This window comes from Notolabrus celidotus, chromosome 14, assembly GCF_009762535.1.
Source record: "Notolabrus celidotus isolate fNotCel1 chromosome 14, fNotCel1.pri, whole genome shotgun sequence".
Lineage (NCBI taxonomy): Eukaryota > Metazoa > Chordata > Actinopteri > Labriformes > Labridae > Notolabrus > Notolabrus celidotus.
In genome coordinates, this window is record NC_048285.1 from 7,490,980 (window position 1) to 7,506,331 (window position 15,352).

General features: G+C 41.2%; 1 protein-coding gene across 3 annotated transcripts in view; it reads left to right on the forward strand.

Annotated features, from left to right (window-relative positions):
- The window catches only part of dpf1 (D4, zinc and double PHD fingers family 1), a 59,118-nt gene that overhangs the window by 38,081 nt on the left and 5,685 nt on the right, over positions 1-15,352 (forward strand). For 2 of the 3 annotated variants that reach the window (XM_034701976.1, XM_034701975.1), the window contains exons 9-11: positions 10,067-10,186; positions 12,558-12,670; positions 14,628-14,709. In XM_034701976.1, the coding sequence (XP_034557867.1) occupies positions 10,067-10,186; positions 12,558-12,670; positions 14,628-14,709 (315 nt within the window). Of the gene's footprint in view, positions 1-10,066; positions 10,413-12,557; positions 12,671-14,627; positions 14,710-15,352 lie in introns of those variants that run through there. The other variant, XM_034701977.1, reaches the window with a different exon arrangement.

Genomic DNA, 15,352 nt, shown 5'->3' on the forward strand with positions numbered 1-15,352 from the left:
GCGTGTGTGTGTGTGTGTGTGTGTGTGTGTGTGTGTGTGTGTGTGTGTGTGTGTGTGTGTGTGTGTGTGTGTGTGTGTGTGTGTGTGTGTGTAGGTTGAGGGGTGGGGTAGGTTTGGAGGCTGCAGGGACAGAAAATAAGCAGGAATGGGGGAAAAAATGGAGGAGTAACATAGCATGGCACTGGTGCAGGCATTAGTGTGACAACAGATGGATTGCAGGAAAGAGTTCCAATTTCCTCTTTAGAGTAAAGCAGGAGAGAGAAAAAAAGAGATAGCGGGACCAAATAAGGGAAAGGGAAGTGAAAAAATGAAGCACAATGAAGCGCAGAGAAGAGATCGAATCGGAGGCAGAGAGAGCAGCAGCAATAATGAGAACGCATGAAAGTGCAAAGAGGGAAGAGGGAGGAAGAGGATGGTGGGGAAAAAGAGTGAGAGGAGGAAGATAGGGGGAGAAAGGACGCCAGTGACTTTTCATCTGTGACTGTCGCTTTCCATCTGACTGCATCTCTGCCTCCTTGTCTGCATAAAAAAACCCTGAAGATGTCTCCTTGAGCATTTTGGCTTTTGTGCGTGTCTGTGTGGATGAACATGTATGTGCTTTTTATAGGTCTGTTTGATCATCCTTAGGTTTCTTGTTAAAATATGTGACTTTAATTACGTGTGTGCGTGGATGTGTGTGTGTGTGTGTGGCTGGACGAGGGTTACAGGGACTCTCATTCATCACATTAAAGAGAGCAAGTGGGGGATGGGGCAGAAACCGGACAGCAAAAGTTATTATGCAAAGGCTTGGTTGTAAATCTTTAAATGTGTGTTTGCATGTGTATGTGTGTGCACTCTACTGTATGTGTGTGGTTGTGCGTGTTTTCTTGTGTGTGTGTGTGTGTGTGTGTGTGTGTGTGTGTGTGTGTGTGTGTATGTGTATGTGTGTGCTTTCATTGTGTTTGTGTGTGCATGTGCTACTCCTGAGAGGCTCTCCTCATTAAGCAGCGAGGCGACAGGAGTGCAGAGTGTGTGTTTTCACACACCACTGCTCCGATACAACGGGAGCTACTTTTTTTCGTCTCTCCCTTCTCTCTCCCTTTGTGCTTCCTTTTCTGTCTCCTCCTCTTCTTTTCTCTCACTTTTTCTCCTTGCGCCTCACCCGTCCTTGAAATCCTTCCTTGTTTCCTCCTCACTCACTTCCTTCTCCACCTTCCTCCTTCTCCTGTCAACACCTGCAGTGCTTGAGTGTTTGTTGCTTTCGGTAATTGTTAACATTCATGCAACTGTTCTCAAGTGTTTTGATAATTCCCATGCAAACATTAGCCTTGACTAACAAACTTTTTACTTCTGCGGGGATGGTATCCAAGGCAACTCTTTTTTACGGGCTGAGCTTATCTTTATGTCGATTTCGCAACAGAAAGGAATCAAATGAGAAATTACCTCGATCAGCTTAGGCAAGCTTCAGGATAAAACAGAAACCGCAAGAAAAGGGGAGAAAGATTAACATTTTTAAGAAGTGCAGTCAAAGAAAACTGAGAAAAGTCAACAGGTAGGACCTGTTTGGTTGTGTGTGTGGAGGTGGAGGCTATTCCCTTTAGATAGAAACAAACTTGATGAGGCCTCTACTGCGGCGACAAGCCAGAGGATGGGATTATCGACCAGCCTGAGTCGGATTCTTATATTGATTCCAGGCATAGAGTCTAGATTGGGAGGGAGGAGGAGGAGGAGGAGGAGGAGGAGGAGGAGGAGTTGGTTGAGAGGGAGACAAAAAGGGAGACAGTGAGGACAAAATATGGGGGTTAATGCCAGGGTGAGGATACAGACATCAGATCAACACATCTGAACTGTCTCATAGATCGACACAATGTCAGAAATTTTCAAATCACATTATTTCAAGTCACATAACCTTATATATAAATCTATTAGTTAAAGGAAGTATAAGTCCAATCCGCAAATAGTTGGGCTGCTGTGTAAAATGTTGATAAAATCAGATTATGATGGTAAAAAATATGACAGGAGTCACCAAACTATATCAGGCAAGAACAGGACATCATTTAACTTCAAAGACTTCAAATTCTTGTCTACTTTGTTCTGAGACATTAAAAGAGTGTTGTTTAAGGTTTGCTTTGTTGAACAATGCAGCGTTCTTTATTCGATTAGAAGAGAGAAAACGCTAACACATTAGACTTTGCATTGCCAGAGGTGTCTGCTTCAAATCAACACAAGAATCCATTCTGCTGTTGACTGTACCCACCTGAGGGATCTCTGATGTTTCACTGATAGGTGTAATGCATGTTTTAGTTAGCGCAAGGTGTGACGTGAGTCCAGAGAGAGAGAGAGAGAGAGAGAGAGAGAGAGAGAGAGAGAGAAGGAGAGAGCACACCCTCTGCCTCTGCTGTCACCACCACACTTTCTCTGGACTCGTAATGAAAATTCTAAATTCTAAGTGTTATGGATCTCGCTTTGTATCAGTATCACTTTATTCTTTCCAGAATCATTTCTAAGTTCAAAACTCTAATAACCTGAGAACTCTACGCAGGATGTAATTTTTTTCAGATGTTATTTTTTTGAGTATATTTTTCTTTTTTAGATACGACATCTGAAGAAAGACAGAAAATATTGAGGGTAGAAAGGGGGGGGGGGTAAAATGCAGCAAAATGTAATGGCTGAGAGTCAAACAGCAACCGCTGTGACTGGGACGATAGCCTTAGTACATGGGGCACTTTAAACCACAAGGCCAACCAACGCCTCAGGATGTGATTTTCATCATAACATTCATGTGTAGTGACAAAATAAGCTTAGAGATGAAATGCACTGCTTTGTCCACAGGGGGCGCCAAAGAGAACTGCAATGAAAGTTGTTCAGCAACTTTAGATATGATTGCTTTTGCAGATGTGGGACAACTGAAGCTTTTAAGTGCTAAATGTGTCCCAAATTTTGAAAACTTTCAGACAAAACAGAACGATGAGATGCTGATTTATGGGTTGAGAAAAAATCTCCCAGTAATTAGAGCAAAATAGAACATAAAAAAGCAATGCGCTTGTTTGAAAAATGCTTTGCCATGTAGATGAAAAAAAAGTGGGCAAGTACAGAGCTTTTAAAATCACGAAACATCCCTAAGATGCAAAGTACCTGGGTTTCTATTTCCATTAACCCGTTAAGGTCAAAAACAGAAAGGCTGCTGAGTAGAGGATGCATAACTTAAAACCAATTGATTTAAATGTATGTTGTTTGTGTAATGTTATGATTTGGACCAGCAAATCTGTGCATTTTATTCATGTTTCTTTGAAAAAAATGCCTCATGAATTCATAAATAATGCATGAATAGTTAAAAAAAATACAGCAAAAAATGTGAAAATACACAATTATTCTGCAGAAATGTGAAAAGGGAGATTTGAGTTGGTAAGCGGCAGTAGAGGGGCGAACTAACAATACAAGGTAAAGAAGGAGTAGCTTGGAGGAGAAAAGGAGACAAAATGAGGCATAGGGAGAGAGAAATTATAAGTAGGAAAAGAGGAAGTATGGGGAAGGGTAGGTGTTGGTTTGGGGGGGGGGGGGGGCATTTGAGGATTCATCTCTTGCTGGATAATTCCCAGGAGGATCTCTCTCCAACACTTGAAAGCTGTGAAGTGTGCGGTTCTGCTCGCACTCCTCCTGGTAATTGGAAGAGGAGAAGAGGGGAGGGAGGGGGAGGAGAGGAGGGTCAGGTAGTGGAGGGAGATATCGAGGTAGGGAAGAAAAGAGGGAGAGAGGGTGGCTGAAGCAGGTAAAAAAAAAAATTGGAGGAACAGGCGGAGAGGTTAAACTAACGAGGAGCTTAGGAGGAAGCAAAAGAACCACCTGATTGTGCCATCGCTCTTTCTTCAATCTCAGTTTTTTTTTCAGCCAGGCTTATATTTCTTTTATTTTTGCTCATTAGCTCACTCCCCTGTATTCTCTCTCTTTTACCATCTTCATCCCTTCTTCCCACCCTCCCTCCCTTTGCCAGTGATGGCGTGTCTGTGGTTGCAGGCGGCTTCTGAAACATGGCCGCAGGCGTTTAATCATTGATGCAGTCGCTCCATGCAGGCAGGCCAGCGGGCAGCCCCAACTCGCTCACATGCGTCAGGACCTGCTGATTCACTCTCTGGGGCCTTCAATCACGCACACACACACATACATGCATGCACACACACATACACAGGCACGCATACAGAAGCAAACAGGGATGTCCACGCACACACATAACGGTATAGCACACAGACACAGATAGATGTAGCCTAAATGTGTGTGCGGCTATCCACATGTGCGTCTGTCTCGTTTATCCCACCAGGGACTGTGAGGCCCAATCAGCAGCAGCAAGCTCAAATAAAAGCAGTGAAGATAAAAGCAATTTATTTGACCAGAAGAAGAAGACAAAAACGTGTTTGCGTTGGCTCCAGGCCTGCAAGCAACGCATGTCTCCACAGATTTATACATCCTTCTGCTACACTCGGTAAACATCTGGCTGTGTTGTTCTTAAAAAAGTAAATACACTTAGCCTACATACTGTATGCTCATGCTGTATCATTCTGCTCTTTTTTTTTAGTGTACCAGTTTATACGGAGCAGTAGTTCCTCGACAGTTTACACATGAGGTTCAGTGTTTACTCTTTAGCCATGTTAGCAGTTAGGCTCTTGAGATATTAAGCTACTGTTTGCTACAGACAGAAAAAAAAACAAGTATTAAATGAATTATGATTAAATGGTGTAGCCTACAGTCATTGAGTGTTAAGAGACCAAGTCAGATACATAATACATCCTGTAATCTGTTTTGTGACTAAATACCTGCCAATCTGGTCACATTCAAAACTCAGCCCCACTTTGACACGTAACAGTTTTTGGTAAGATGTAAAGGGAGATTCAGGGCATCATGTTCATGGGATGAATGCAATCAGGAAAGACCACGGTTGATCTTCTCACAGCTTGGTTGTCACAGTATGTTTTACAGCCCAATAATGGGGTGCTGTGTCATCATGTTCATATCCAACTAGGGTTGCCAACTGTCCCGTATTAGCCGGGACACCCCGTATATTGGGCTAAATTGGTTTGTTTCATACGGGACCTCAATTGTCCCATATATATCGACTATTAACTCTTGTAAATAAAGCAGACCGCACTCTACAGACCCTAGATCAGATAAAACAGCAGTGGCAGATCATATGCCAATCACACCGCCTGTCACCCAATCACAGGCCCCCTCATGCGCATCAGTTGTATACAGTGCAAATGCACCAAGTCCTGCAAAAACTCTGGCTGTGCAAAAGGACAAAAGACTGCTTGAATCAGTCGAGAGCAGCAAAAAGTACCCATGAAAAAAGTACATTTGGTGAGTCATACTCCTCTTTTGCATTTCATTTTTCTTTTGCCTGTTTTTTTTTTAAGTTATATTTTTGGGCTTTTTTGCCTTTATTAAAAGGACAGCTGTAGAATGACAGGAAGTGTGGGGAGCAGAGAGTGGGGGAAGACATGCAGCAAATGGTTGCGGCCAGGATTCGAACCGGCTCCCTCTGCGACGAAGACTATAGCCTCTGTATGTGGGGCGCTTAGACCACAAGGCCAGCAGGGCCCCTTTTGCCTGTTTTGTGATCTAAAGAGCCAAAATGGGGTTTCTTTGAGGATTATTTATATGAGGTTACATAATGATACAGTAAGGCTTAAAGGGAATATACACACTTTCTGCATCAGAATCTAAATATACACTGAATTCACACATTATGCTCACACCATGGCACCGTGCACCTGTCCCTTATTTAGTAGTGAGAAAGTTGGCAACCCTATATCCAACATACACTTGGTCTCATACTCATTTCTATCTAGCCATTTTGTGGAGCACCAAACATCAGGGTGAGACCACATTTAGTGATTTTCATGGCTCAGAATTATCTTTAAGGCTGTTTTTGCAGCTTGCTGTAACTTGTCTCGTCTGACATTGACTCAGTTTTAGTCATTGAAAATAACTGGATATAATCAGTCAATCTTGTTGCTGATGCTCTGATTGGCTATTGTAGGTCATAAAAAGACATACATTTTAATTTCAGTCTGTTTCATAACCCTCTAATAACTCCTCAGTTGGGCCACAAATGTATTAAAGGCCTGTTTATATATATTTGATTGAAGTGAAATGTGTCACTTTCTCATGAAGTTGAGGGAAATTATGCATGAATGTGATAAATTCAAATTTGATCCAACTAATTACTGCTTATACAACTATTACTATGCATAATTATACATACAATATTCTCCTTTTGACTTGTTTGCATTGACTTTAATATCAGAGGATAATTCAGTGATAGGTCCAAACACGCTGGTGTTCTGGTGCTTTTTAATAAAGGCAGAAAAATAGGCCAGGACGTCTCTACATCACTCTCATCAGCATGTAGACCTGATGAGGTGCAGGTTCTTTTTTTTAATAATGAAATTTTCATCACTGCAAAAGGCTGACACCAGCAAGATCTCATGTTATTATCACTGGCATGAGAGGTTATTGAGGACTGTGAGGGTGGAGCCATCTGTGTTGAAGTGCTAAAAATGTGGATTTTGGTTTCTAGACAGAATTCACCTTATTCAGTTATACATTCAGATTTTGTATCTCATCTTACATGGTATAGGCATTTGCCCGTCACCCAATGACAGCTGCAATAGGTTGGATGGATGGATGGGTATATACATTTTTTTTTCTATTGATGCGTGGTGCCAAGCCATAACTGAGAAAGTAACCTCTGCACCTTGTTATTTGTTGCTGCACACCCAGCTTAAAAGTCCTATGCAGTCTCAACCTCACAGTATATGACAGTCTCTTCTCTTTTTTATGGATGTTGCGCTCCTGTTGAATTCTGCAGGAGCAGGTACAGCTTATCATTTCCCTCCCCTCCCCTGTTCTCTCTCTGTCTGTCTGTCTGTGTCTGTCTGTCTGTCTGTCTGTGCTTCTGTCGGTCTGTCTGTCTGTTCGTCTCACATCCTGATCAGAGAGTTTTTTTTATTATTTTATTTCTCTGCGGATTAAAGCCAAACCCTGTGGAGTAGAAACCCAATCTCTCTCACTCCTCCTTCTCTTCTCACCCTTTTTTTTCCTCCATCAAATTCGCCCCTTTATTCCCCCCCTCCCCTTCCAGCCAAACCAGACTCCACCCTGAAATGGATGGATTAATGACCTCTCCCCGTCTCTCGCACACAGTATCACCTACAGCGCTGTCTGCCTGCACGCCTGTGTGTGTCATTATCTTTTGTCTTTCTGCAGGACGATTGGCATTCTGTGCGAGTCTGTGTATGTGTTTGAGTGTGTACCTGTGCAATCCACTCTGTTGTAATCACTGATGCTCTGTCCCGCATAGTGAGTCATAGTGGAGGACCCGTCCAGTGCAATGCATCTTAGAGAAGTAAGCGTACATACAAAATAGTCTGCAGTGGTTATGTGATTGCTTCCATTAAAGTGATTATGCAATCAACAGCAGAAAGTCATGCAGGCAGACAGGCAGGCAGAGCAACACAGACAGACAGAGAGACAAGAAGAGGGGGGTTGATGTGAAACACACACAAACACACACGTATACACACAGCGCTCAGGCAGGCAGGGGGAATTTCTCTCTTGTTAATAATCATTATGAAACGGCTTCACGTGGAGCACTTGCCTCTCCGCGCTCAGCGTGACGGCAGGTCTGTCCCGGCAACCACCCCACACACACACACACACCTACTTATAACTCTCCCTCCTTCATCAATTCCTCCTCCTCTTCCACCTCCTCTACCTCTGACAATATTTACCAGGGCTCCCAGAGGTTTTCCCTCTCTGTGCCTCCCTGTCTCCCCCCTCCTGCACACTACCTTGGTGTGCTGGGTTTTGGTGAGTCCCAGGCTCCATACTGTACAGGCCAGTGCAGGTGCTTGTTTTTTAGGAAAGCAAACAAATGGAAAAGAAGCAAAAGATATGCAGAGTGTTAAGTCCAGCTGGGATAGTGCGCAGTTTGACAACAGGGATTTAGTTACTCCTTCCTCTTAGTTGTTTTACACCTCCACGTGTTACCTTTAATCACTCTCTTTTAGCACAAAACTCTCTGTCGCAATTTTTTACAAAAGTGGTTCCACCACAGCACCGTGACAAAGCTCCATCGTCTATTATCCGTTGTACTTTTTTAACACAAAACAACACAATGGCATAATGTTGGTGATGCAGAAGCAGAAGAAGCAGGCGGTGACAAACAAACAGCTCAAGCTTTACATCCACACGCTAAAGCCCCTTTCACACATGCACCCTGACATTATCTCCATAATTTGAGGCTCGGAAGTTTCAGGAGCTTGCTGTTTACACATGCACCACACAGCAGGTGACTGCCTGTGTCAGATGCATTCTCACAACTCCATATACCCCATTTAGTTTCAGCGAGGCAGGGCATCCAGGTAGCGCATGTGGGAGGAGTAGCCTAAGATAATGGTGACTGTGTTGGTTTCTATCACTACATCATGCAAAAAGTTGTATTTGCTGTATAAACTCAAGAGTAGAAAACATGATACTGACAACTGAGGCGAGTGGTTAAGAGGATCACACAAGAAAATTGCACTTCACTGTAACATGCCCACTTGATCGATGTTTCACCTGATGTATTTACACTTTGGCTGGAAAATGTCTTGATACAGCAGGGAGTGAACATTTAAGCAGTTTGTGTTCACACCGAGTGAAAACCTCTGGTGTCAAAAAATGAAGCCAAAGTAGAAGTTCACAAAGCTGCAGTTCCTCAAGTGTCCACTTGAGACTGGCCGCAAAAGTCATGGAATCCCCAGTAACACTACCAATATGCCCATTTCAACATATTTGCAGCCTATTTTTAAAAACAGTTTGGTGTTGACAGCTGTATAACGTTGTAGCTATTTCCCAGGAGGCCAAAAGCCCGCCTCAGCTCTGCCTCTTAGCCTGTGTAGGGATCAATGAAAGGTGGGGCCAGCATATCCTGCACGGTGCCCGGCATTATTAGGCTTCAATACATCTCTCCAGAAACAATGGGTGACGTCACAGGGACTACATTCATGTTTTATAAAGTCTTTGGTTCACACATACAGCCCACACAGAACAAGCCAGGAAATTTTCCTGAGTGCAGTGCATGTAAGAAAGAAAGAAGAGAGACACACTGCACTGTTTAGCACGATTGTCATTTTCTCTTTCACTGCTCACTCTGGTGAGTCTTCTCCATATGTAGCTCCATTGTTCCAGTGCTGCCAGTAACATAGACTGGAAACAATCCCACAAGTTCTCTGTTCCCATTGCAGATTTTGAAACTATTCATTATTGCATACGATTATACGTGGCATCCTTCAACACTTAAAAAAAACACATTTACATGAGCACATTACATTTTCATGTGTGTATGAAGCTCATTGATTCTGCAGTTGTTTGGACACGTTCAGTCACAATGCATTAATGGCTTCTGCAAGACAGGGGAATTAAAGAGAGCAATTTAATGGGGTCCATAAATATTGACAAATCAAAAGAACGCAGAGACTATTATTCCTTTGTCCTGTTTTTAAGGCAAATGTGAAGCTGATTCAGACATTTAATATCCCACATTAAGAGCTGTGTGTTAATTTCTGAGCTGTATGAGAAAAATGTGGATTAGTATGTTAGGTATGCAATACTTTAGCACCACTATGACTTTACAAAGGTTCTCAGTTTTGTTTCCTTTCCCATCACACAACAGAGTGCCAAAATTGCTAGAAGCCACTGATATGCGTGACAAACACTCAGCTGAGCCACACCACCCTGAGCTGGCAAGTTCAGTTTAGACAACAAAAATCCACAAAACACCCCAAAGCTTTTCACCGACGAAAAAAGAAACAAGAAGCATAGGGGTAAGCTAGTTTGGAAAATGTGGCTTTTTTTTCTAGTTTACATTTTCTTAAGTTTATCAGTAAAAAAAAAAAAGACCACCTGCTGAGAGGTTTCGATGAGAAGACAGGAAGCTTAAGCCACCTTTGAGGTTTATCTGTGTGTATCCGTTCTTTTCCAAGATCCCTGGAGAAAACAAAGTAAAGTCTTACTTTATCTCACCTGGGTCTCTTTCTGTTTATTCTTCCAGCCAAGAAAGCAGCAGACGGCTCAGTGATCGCCAACGGCTACTGTGACTTCTGCCTCGGAGGCTCGAAGAAGACCGGCTGTCCTGAAGACCTAATCTCCTGTGCGGACTGTGGACGCTCAGGTAGGGCACCGCTGAAGGGGATGATTGGCAGGAGGAAGGCGGTCCTTTGTTAACGCACAATTTTTATGCGTTGTTTCAATTGATGAGTAGAGACTTCTTATTTAAATAAAAGCAAGTGTGATTCCTGTTCTAGAAAAAGTTGGACCATACCAGTGTATTTAATTGTTGCCCACCTACAAATCATGTACGGTACACTTAATCTCATTAAAGCCAATTGTTCAATTTTCTTTGAGTTTTTTTTTTAAACTACAATTTAAAAACATTTTAAGACGATTAAAACTGACCAGAGATGACTTTTGTCTAACTATGGTGGCCCTGAGGGTCAAAATATCTACAATATCTGCAAATATCTGGAAGCATGCATGCTGCAAGTTAACTTAACAAAACAGCTGCAGAGGATCTTTAATAACATTTATAATGGGATTAACAATAACTAACAAAGAATTGAGTTAAAGCTGGTCTAGGTACCTTTAAATATTGAATTGGCTGTTAGGGGTGTTCCTTCTCTGACATATGGTCCTCACAGACTGCTGTACCGTGCAGCTTATTTGGACAAGTCTGGTTTGTATCACTATTTAGAAATAGTGTTTTAAAAAGCTACACTGTAATATGTTGCTTTTCTTATATCTCTTCTTACTTGTTTACTTTGTATTTATTCCACACACAATACTACAAATATAAGACAAATAAAGAAAATATAATAGTGTGTGTGTTTGGGTGTGGTAGAAACCTGTAAATGGCTTATATGAAAACCACACCCAGAAAACATTTCAAAGATAAAACAAAAGCAACAAGCCAATGTAAATATCAGGGTTTACATGAAATGTGCAAAAAAACTATACAATTACAGGCTTTACAAATTAGTGCATATTGTGTAAATTGAAGTGAAACGTAATGGGCAAAAATGATTTCTGATCAAACACACACTTGTTGCAGCCCAGGAGGTGCAATAGTGGAAAAAACTCCTTTACCCATATATTATTGTTGTCTTTATCATTATCTAACATTATCAATATGTCAAATACCTGGATACATTTGAGTGAATAGTTGGGATTTTTTTGTGATGTTCAATACCTAAAAATCCAATACATCTGATTGACCACAGTGGAATTTCACAATGATGATGATGATAAATTACAGTAATGATCAGGCTTTATGGTTCAAAGTACAACGACTCTGACATGTCTCTGGAACCTGCTATTTCTGGGGATAGTATTAAACATTCATGCCCTATCCGGCACTTATATCTATTGAATGCAGTCATGTTGATTGATCACATTATTGTCAACAAACACAAGCATTGGCATAAATTTGATTTAATATAATGTAACATTGGTGTCACTTGTCTGCCCCTCAAAAAAAATAAACAAGAACTGCTGACAACCCTGTCTATTGCAAACTTTTAAATCCTGGCTCCATGTACAGAATCTTGCTTCACAACTGTGATCTTATAAACCATTGTATATTTTCTACTTTTGAAATTATTGCTAACAAGGATGATTTAGATGATTTGTGAGAGTGTGGTGTCTTTCAATTTTATTGAAGTAGAGCTGAAGTATAATTTTGAAATGTGGTTGCATTATTTTTTCTCCTTATAAGTCTTTTTGTTTTGGTAAAGCATGTGTTTGTATATATTCCGGTTGTATGCATAAATTGCAATGTACACGGTGCACATTTTGTGTACTTAATGATTGATTGCATGTATTGTACATATTTATATTTACCCTAAATGTTTCTTTTTAACTGATAAATAAAGAAACGTGAAAAGATGTACGTGATTTGTAGTGAATGGGCTGCAGCATGGAAACACTGGTATGGTCCTCGACTTTGTAACCACCCACAGAGAAGAAAAATGAAGGTCAGAAAAAGAGGATGACATAACTGCTTCTATTGTCGTGATCATGCAAGCAAACACCAGGAAAAGGTGTAATAATAGGATAAGAAGAGAGCCGAAGAGGAAGAGGAAGAGGGAGTCAAATTTATGTATTTTATATTAGAAGTGGTTTGCAGTGGAGGGGGTCAAGTTGTTCAGGAATGTAATAACACTTTTGAACAATAGCTCCTATTACAAAAGAGACAAAGAGTGGACTTTTTCTGAGACGAAGAGTTTCTCTTTTCCAATGAAGAAAAAAAAAATCACCTTTAAATTCTGCAAAAAATACAAAGAAACCACCTCAATGAAGCAAACAAAGTGATGAATGGATAGAATAGTTGATAATAGATGACTCTCCTCAAATTACATGAAGCATTGGTAAAACAAAAACGTTGTGTGGGTGTGTGCTTGTGTGTGCTCATGCATGTGCTTGTGTGTGTGCGCGTGCCTGTGTGTGCGTGTCTTTGTGTGTGTGTGTGTGTGTGTGTGTGCTCCCAGGCCACCCATCCTGTCTGCAGTTCACAGTGAACATGACGGCTGCGGTGAGGACTTATCGCTGGCAGTGCATCGAGTGCAAGTCCTGCAGTCTGTGTGGCACCTCTGAGAACGACGTAGGATCGCACTTTATTCTACATGTTAGCTCTAGACACATGTGGCCGCAAACACACACACATAGACATATACACATATACATCCACAGACAAGACCACATTACACAATTTGCAAACACACTGTTGTGCACACAGGCTGTACAAAAAAAAAAACAGTGTCTCTGGGATGCCACCCATTGGTTTTTGAAGAGGGGTTATGGTGGACGTCATATTGGAAATGACTCAACTTAATGTTAAATTAATCTAAACACAGGCAGGTAGAGCAGAGGCGGTCCTTAGGCCTCCTTGCAAACCACTACAATGCGCCCGACACAGTCAACTCACCACGCTCCAATCATGCAAATGTATGTGTAACTCTTAGTCTAATACAATCATTATGGATGAGTTCTAAAAATAATTCACCCCTGTAGAGTGTGTGCAAATAGAGTGATGAACTATTGGGATCAAAACTGTCTTTTGCACCAGGCTGTTAACATGTTAACATAACATTATTCCTGCTGTTAAAATGGGCTTCGTAATATGGACTCTAAAGGGGATTCCTTGGCTTTTGGAGCCAGCCTCAAGTGGACAGTAGAGGAATGGAAGTTATTTGCACCCTAGAATTGGCTTCATTTTTATGCTCCCATTACGCCTGGTAGCAGGGTCTTATCCAGACTTTTTTGACTAGAGGGGCCAAACTGGGGCCCCGTCTTTTGCAGAGGTGGTGAATCAGCATGCTTAGACGAATGAAAAACATTAACCTGTCCTTTCTATGTTCTGTTATCAAATCTGCTTTAACTTATAACATCAATACAGCCAAAGGATGTTATATTCCTGAGTACTATTTCACTTTAAAAAGTGCAATATTCAAGTGATAATATTAAACCCATATTAGCTTAAATCTTGAAGGATTTCAAAATACAATTTCTGTTCAAAATTAATTAAAAGTATCAACTTAACGCAAAGAGATCAATTGAAATGCAAAGACAGGTCCCAGCTGTTTGCTGCAGCACAGCCCAAACTATAGATTAGAATTTAAGTCCCGCCTCTGATAAAGCAAACAGCCAATCAGAGTTTAGGATTTCAGGGTGGCCACTGGCGTGTGGGTATTGCCACCCCTGGTCACCCACTAGACATGCCCCTGTTTGAGTCTCACGTGACTTTATATCTAAGCTTATATAACCATTATACATATTATTCATTATACAAGATTTTCTTGTCACCCTGCTGTGCTATCTTTTGCCAAGTTAGTCTCATAAGAATAAAACAGATTGAAATGCATTATGGAAAATTGAAACACAAAGAGATATGCTTATGTAAGAGATTCTATCCTTTTAATTTATTGAACGTAAACACTTAAACGTACCATAGACTGTATATGAGAAATGGACTTGATCCGAAAAGCGCCTTGAACCTGTGTTCTTTCTAATGACCTAAATCCTGAGTTCAAGTCTTTTTGAATACAGCATTTTTTTATATATATATTTTGTTTTAATTGATGTGTGTTTTGAATAGCAAATATAGCAGTGTATGCTTTGGGTAGTGGCTAACCATGATTGACATCTTGCTACTATTACTAATACCAATGACAAAGATGTAACAATGTACCTCTTGTTGTTCAAATATAGTCACCTCCTGTTCAAAAACCAAAATGGCGATGGCAAAACCTTAGGCCCCTGAGGCTTCAAAAGAGCCTTTCACAAACCAAAGGGTGGGGTCACAGTGTATAGTACTCAGTTTTTCATATGTACATAAACACACAGTAATAAAGATATTAAAAGCACTGAGCTGGTTATGGAGCTTAGAGGGAATAGAGGGACACATTTTTGTATACACATTTACCCTTGATTTATATATGTAAGAATCCATATCTTAACTTCTTTACACCTTTAATACATTGGCTTATGTCCCCAGCTTTGATTTCCAAACCCATCTCTACATAGTAAAATGTTTACATACGTTTTCTCATCCCTTTTAGGACCAGCTGTTGTTCTGTGATGATTGTGACAGAGGCTACCACATGTACTGTCTGAGCCCCCCCATGTCTGAACCACCAGAGGGTAAGTATTACTATAAGAACACAAGCAATGTCATCAAGAATAACTGCACACAGTGGTTTTTTAAAAGTGTTGGCATCAAGGATTCCTGAATTCATAGACCTGTGTTTGATCAGACCGCACAGCTCAGCTCAGCTGAGGAGAGAATTATGTAACTGTCTGTGCTGTAGGAGGGGAGACAATCACTAAGGAGAGTGTAAACCTGCGATCAACACAGGCAGACTGTCTCTGTGTTGACTTGAAAGTTTAAAAACAAATTAAAAGAGTCTCTGTATTCAGGACAGTCAGGAATCTGCATCTCTTTGTGGGATTGTTGTGATCCAAACAAACGATGCATCTGAAACTGGTTAGTACTGCAGTACTGGAGCAGGTACACCCATTCAAATTGAGCTGTCATTTCCCTTCCACTCGTAAGATGGCTGCCGTAGGATGTTTGATGGTGTTGTCATGGAAATGAGTAGTAGAAAAGATAATCTGTTTCCATGGCAAAAATGTCACTTGTCTGAACATACAGTAGCAGTGCCACTCGTGTTCAACACTCACTAACAGTGTCATGCTCTGCCCACACATGCAATGCTTCTGATTAACAAGGAACACTTTTGAAATTCAGCCGCAGAATTCAGATTTGCTCTGCAGAGGAGCACTG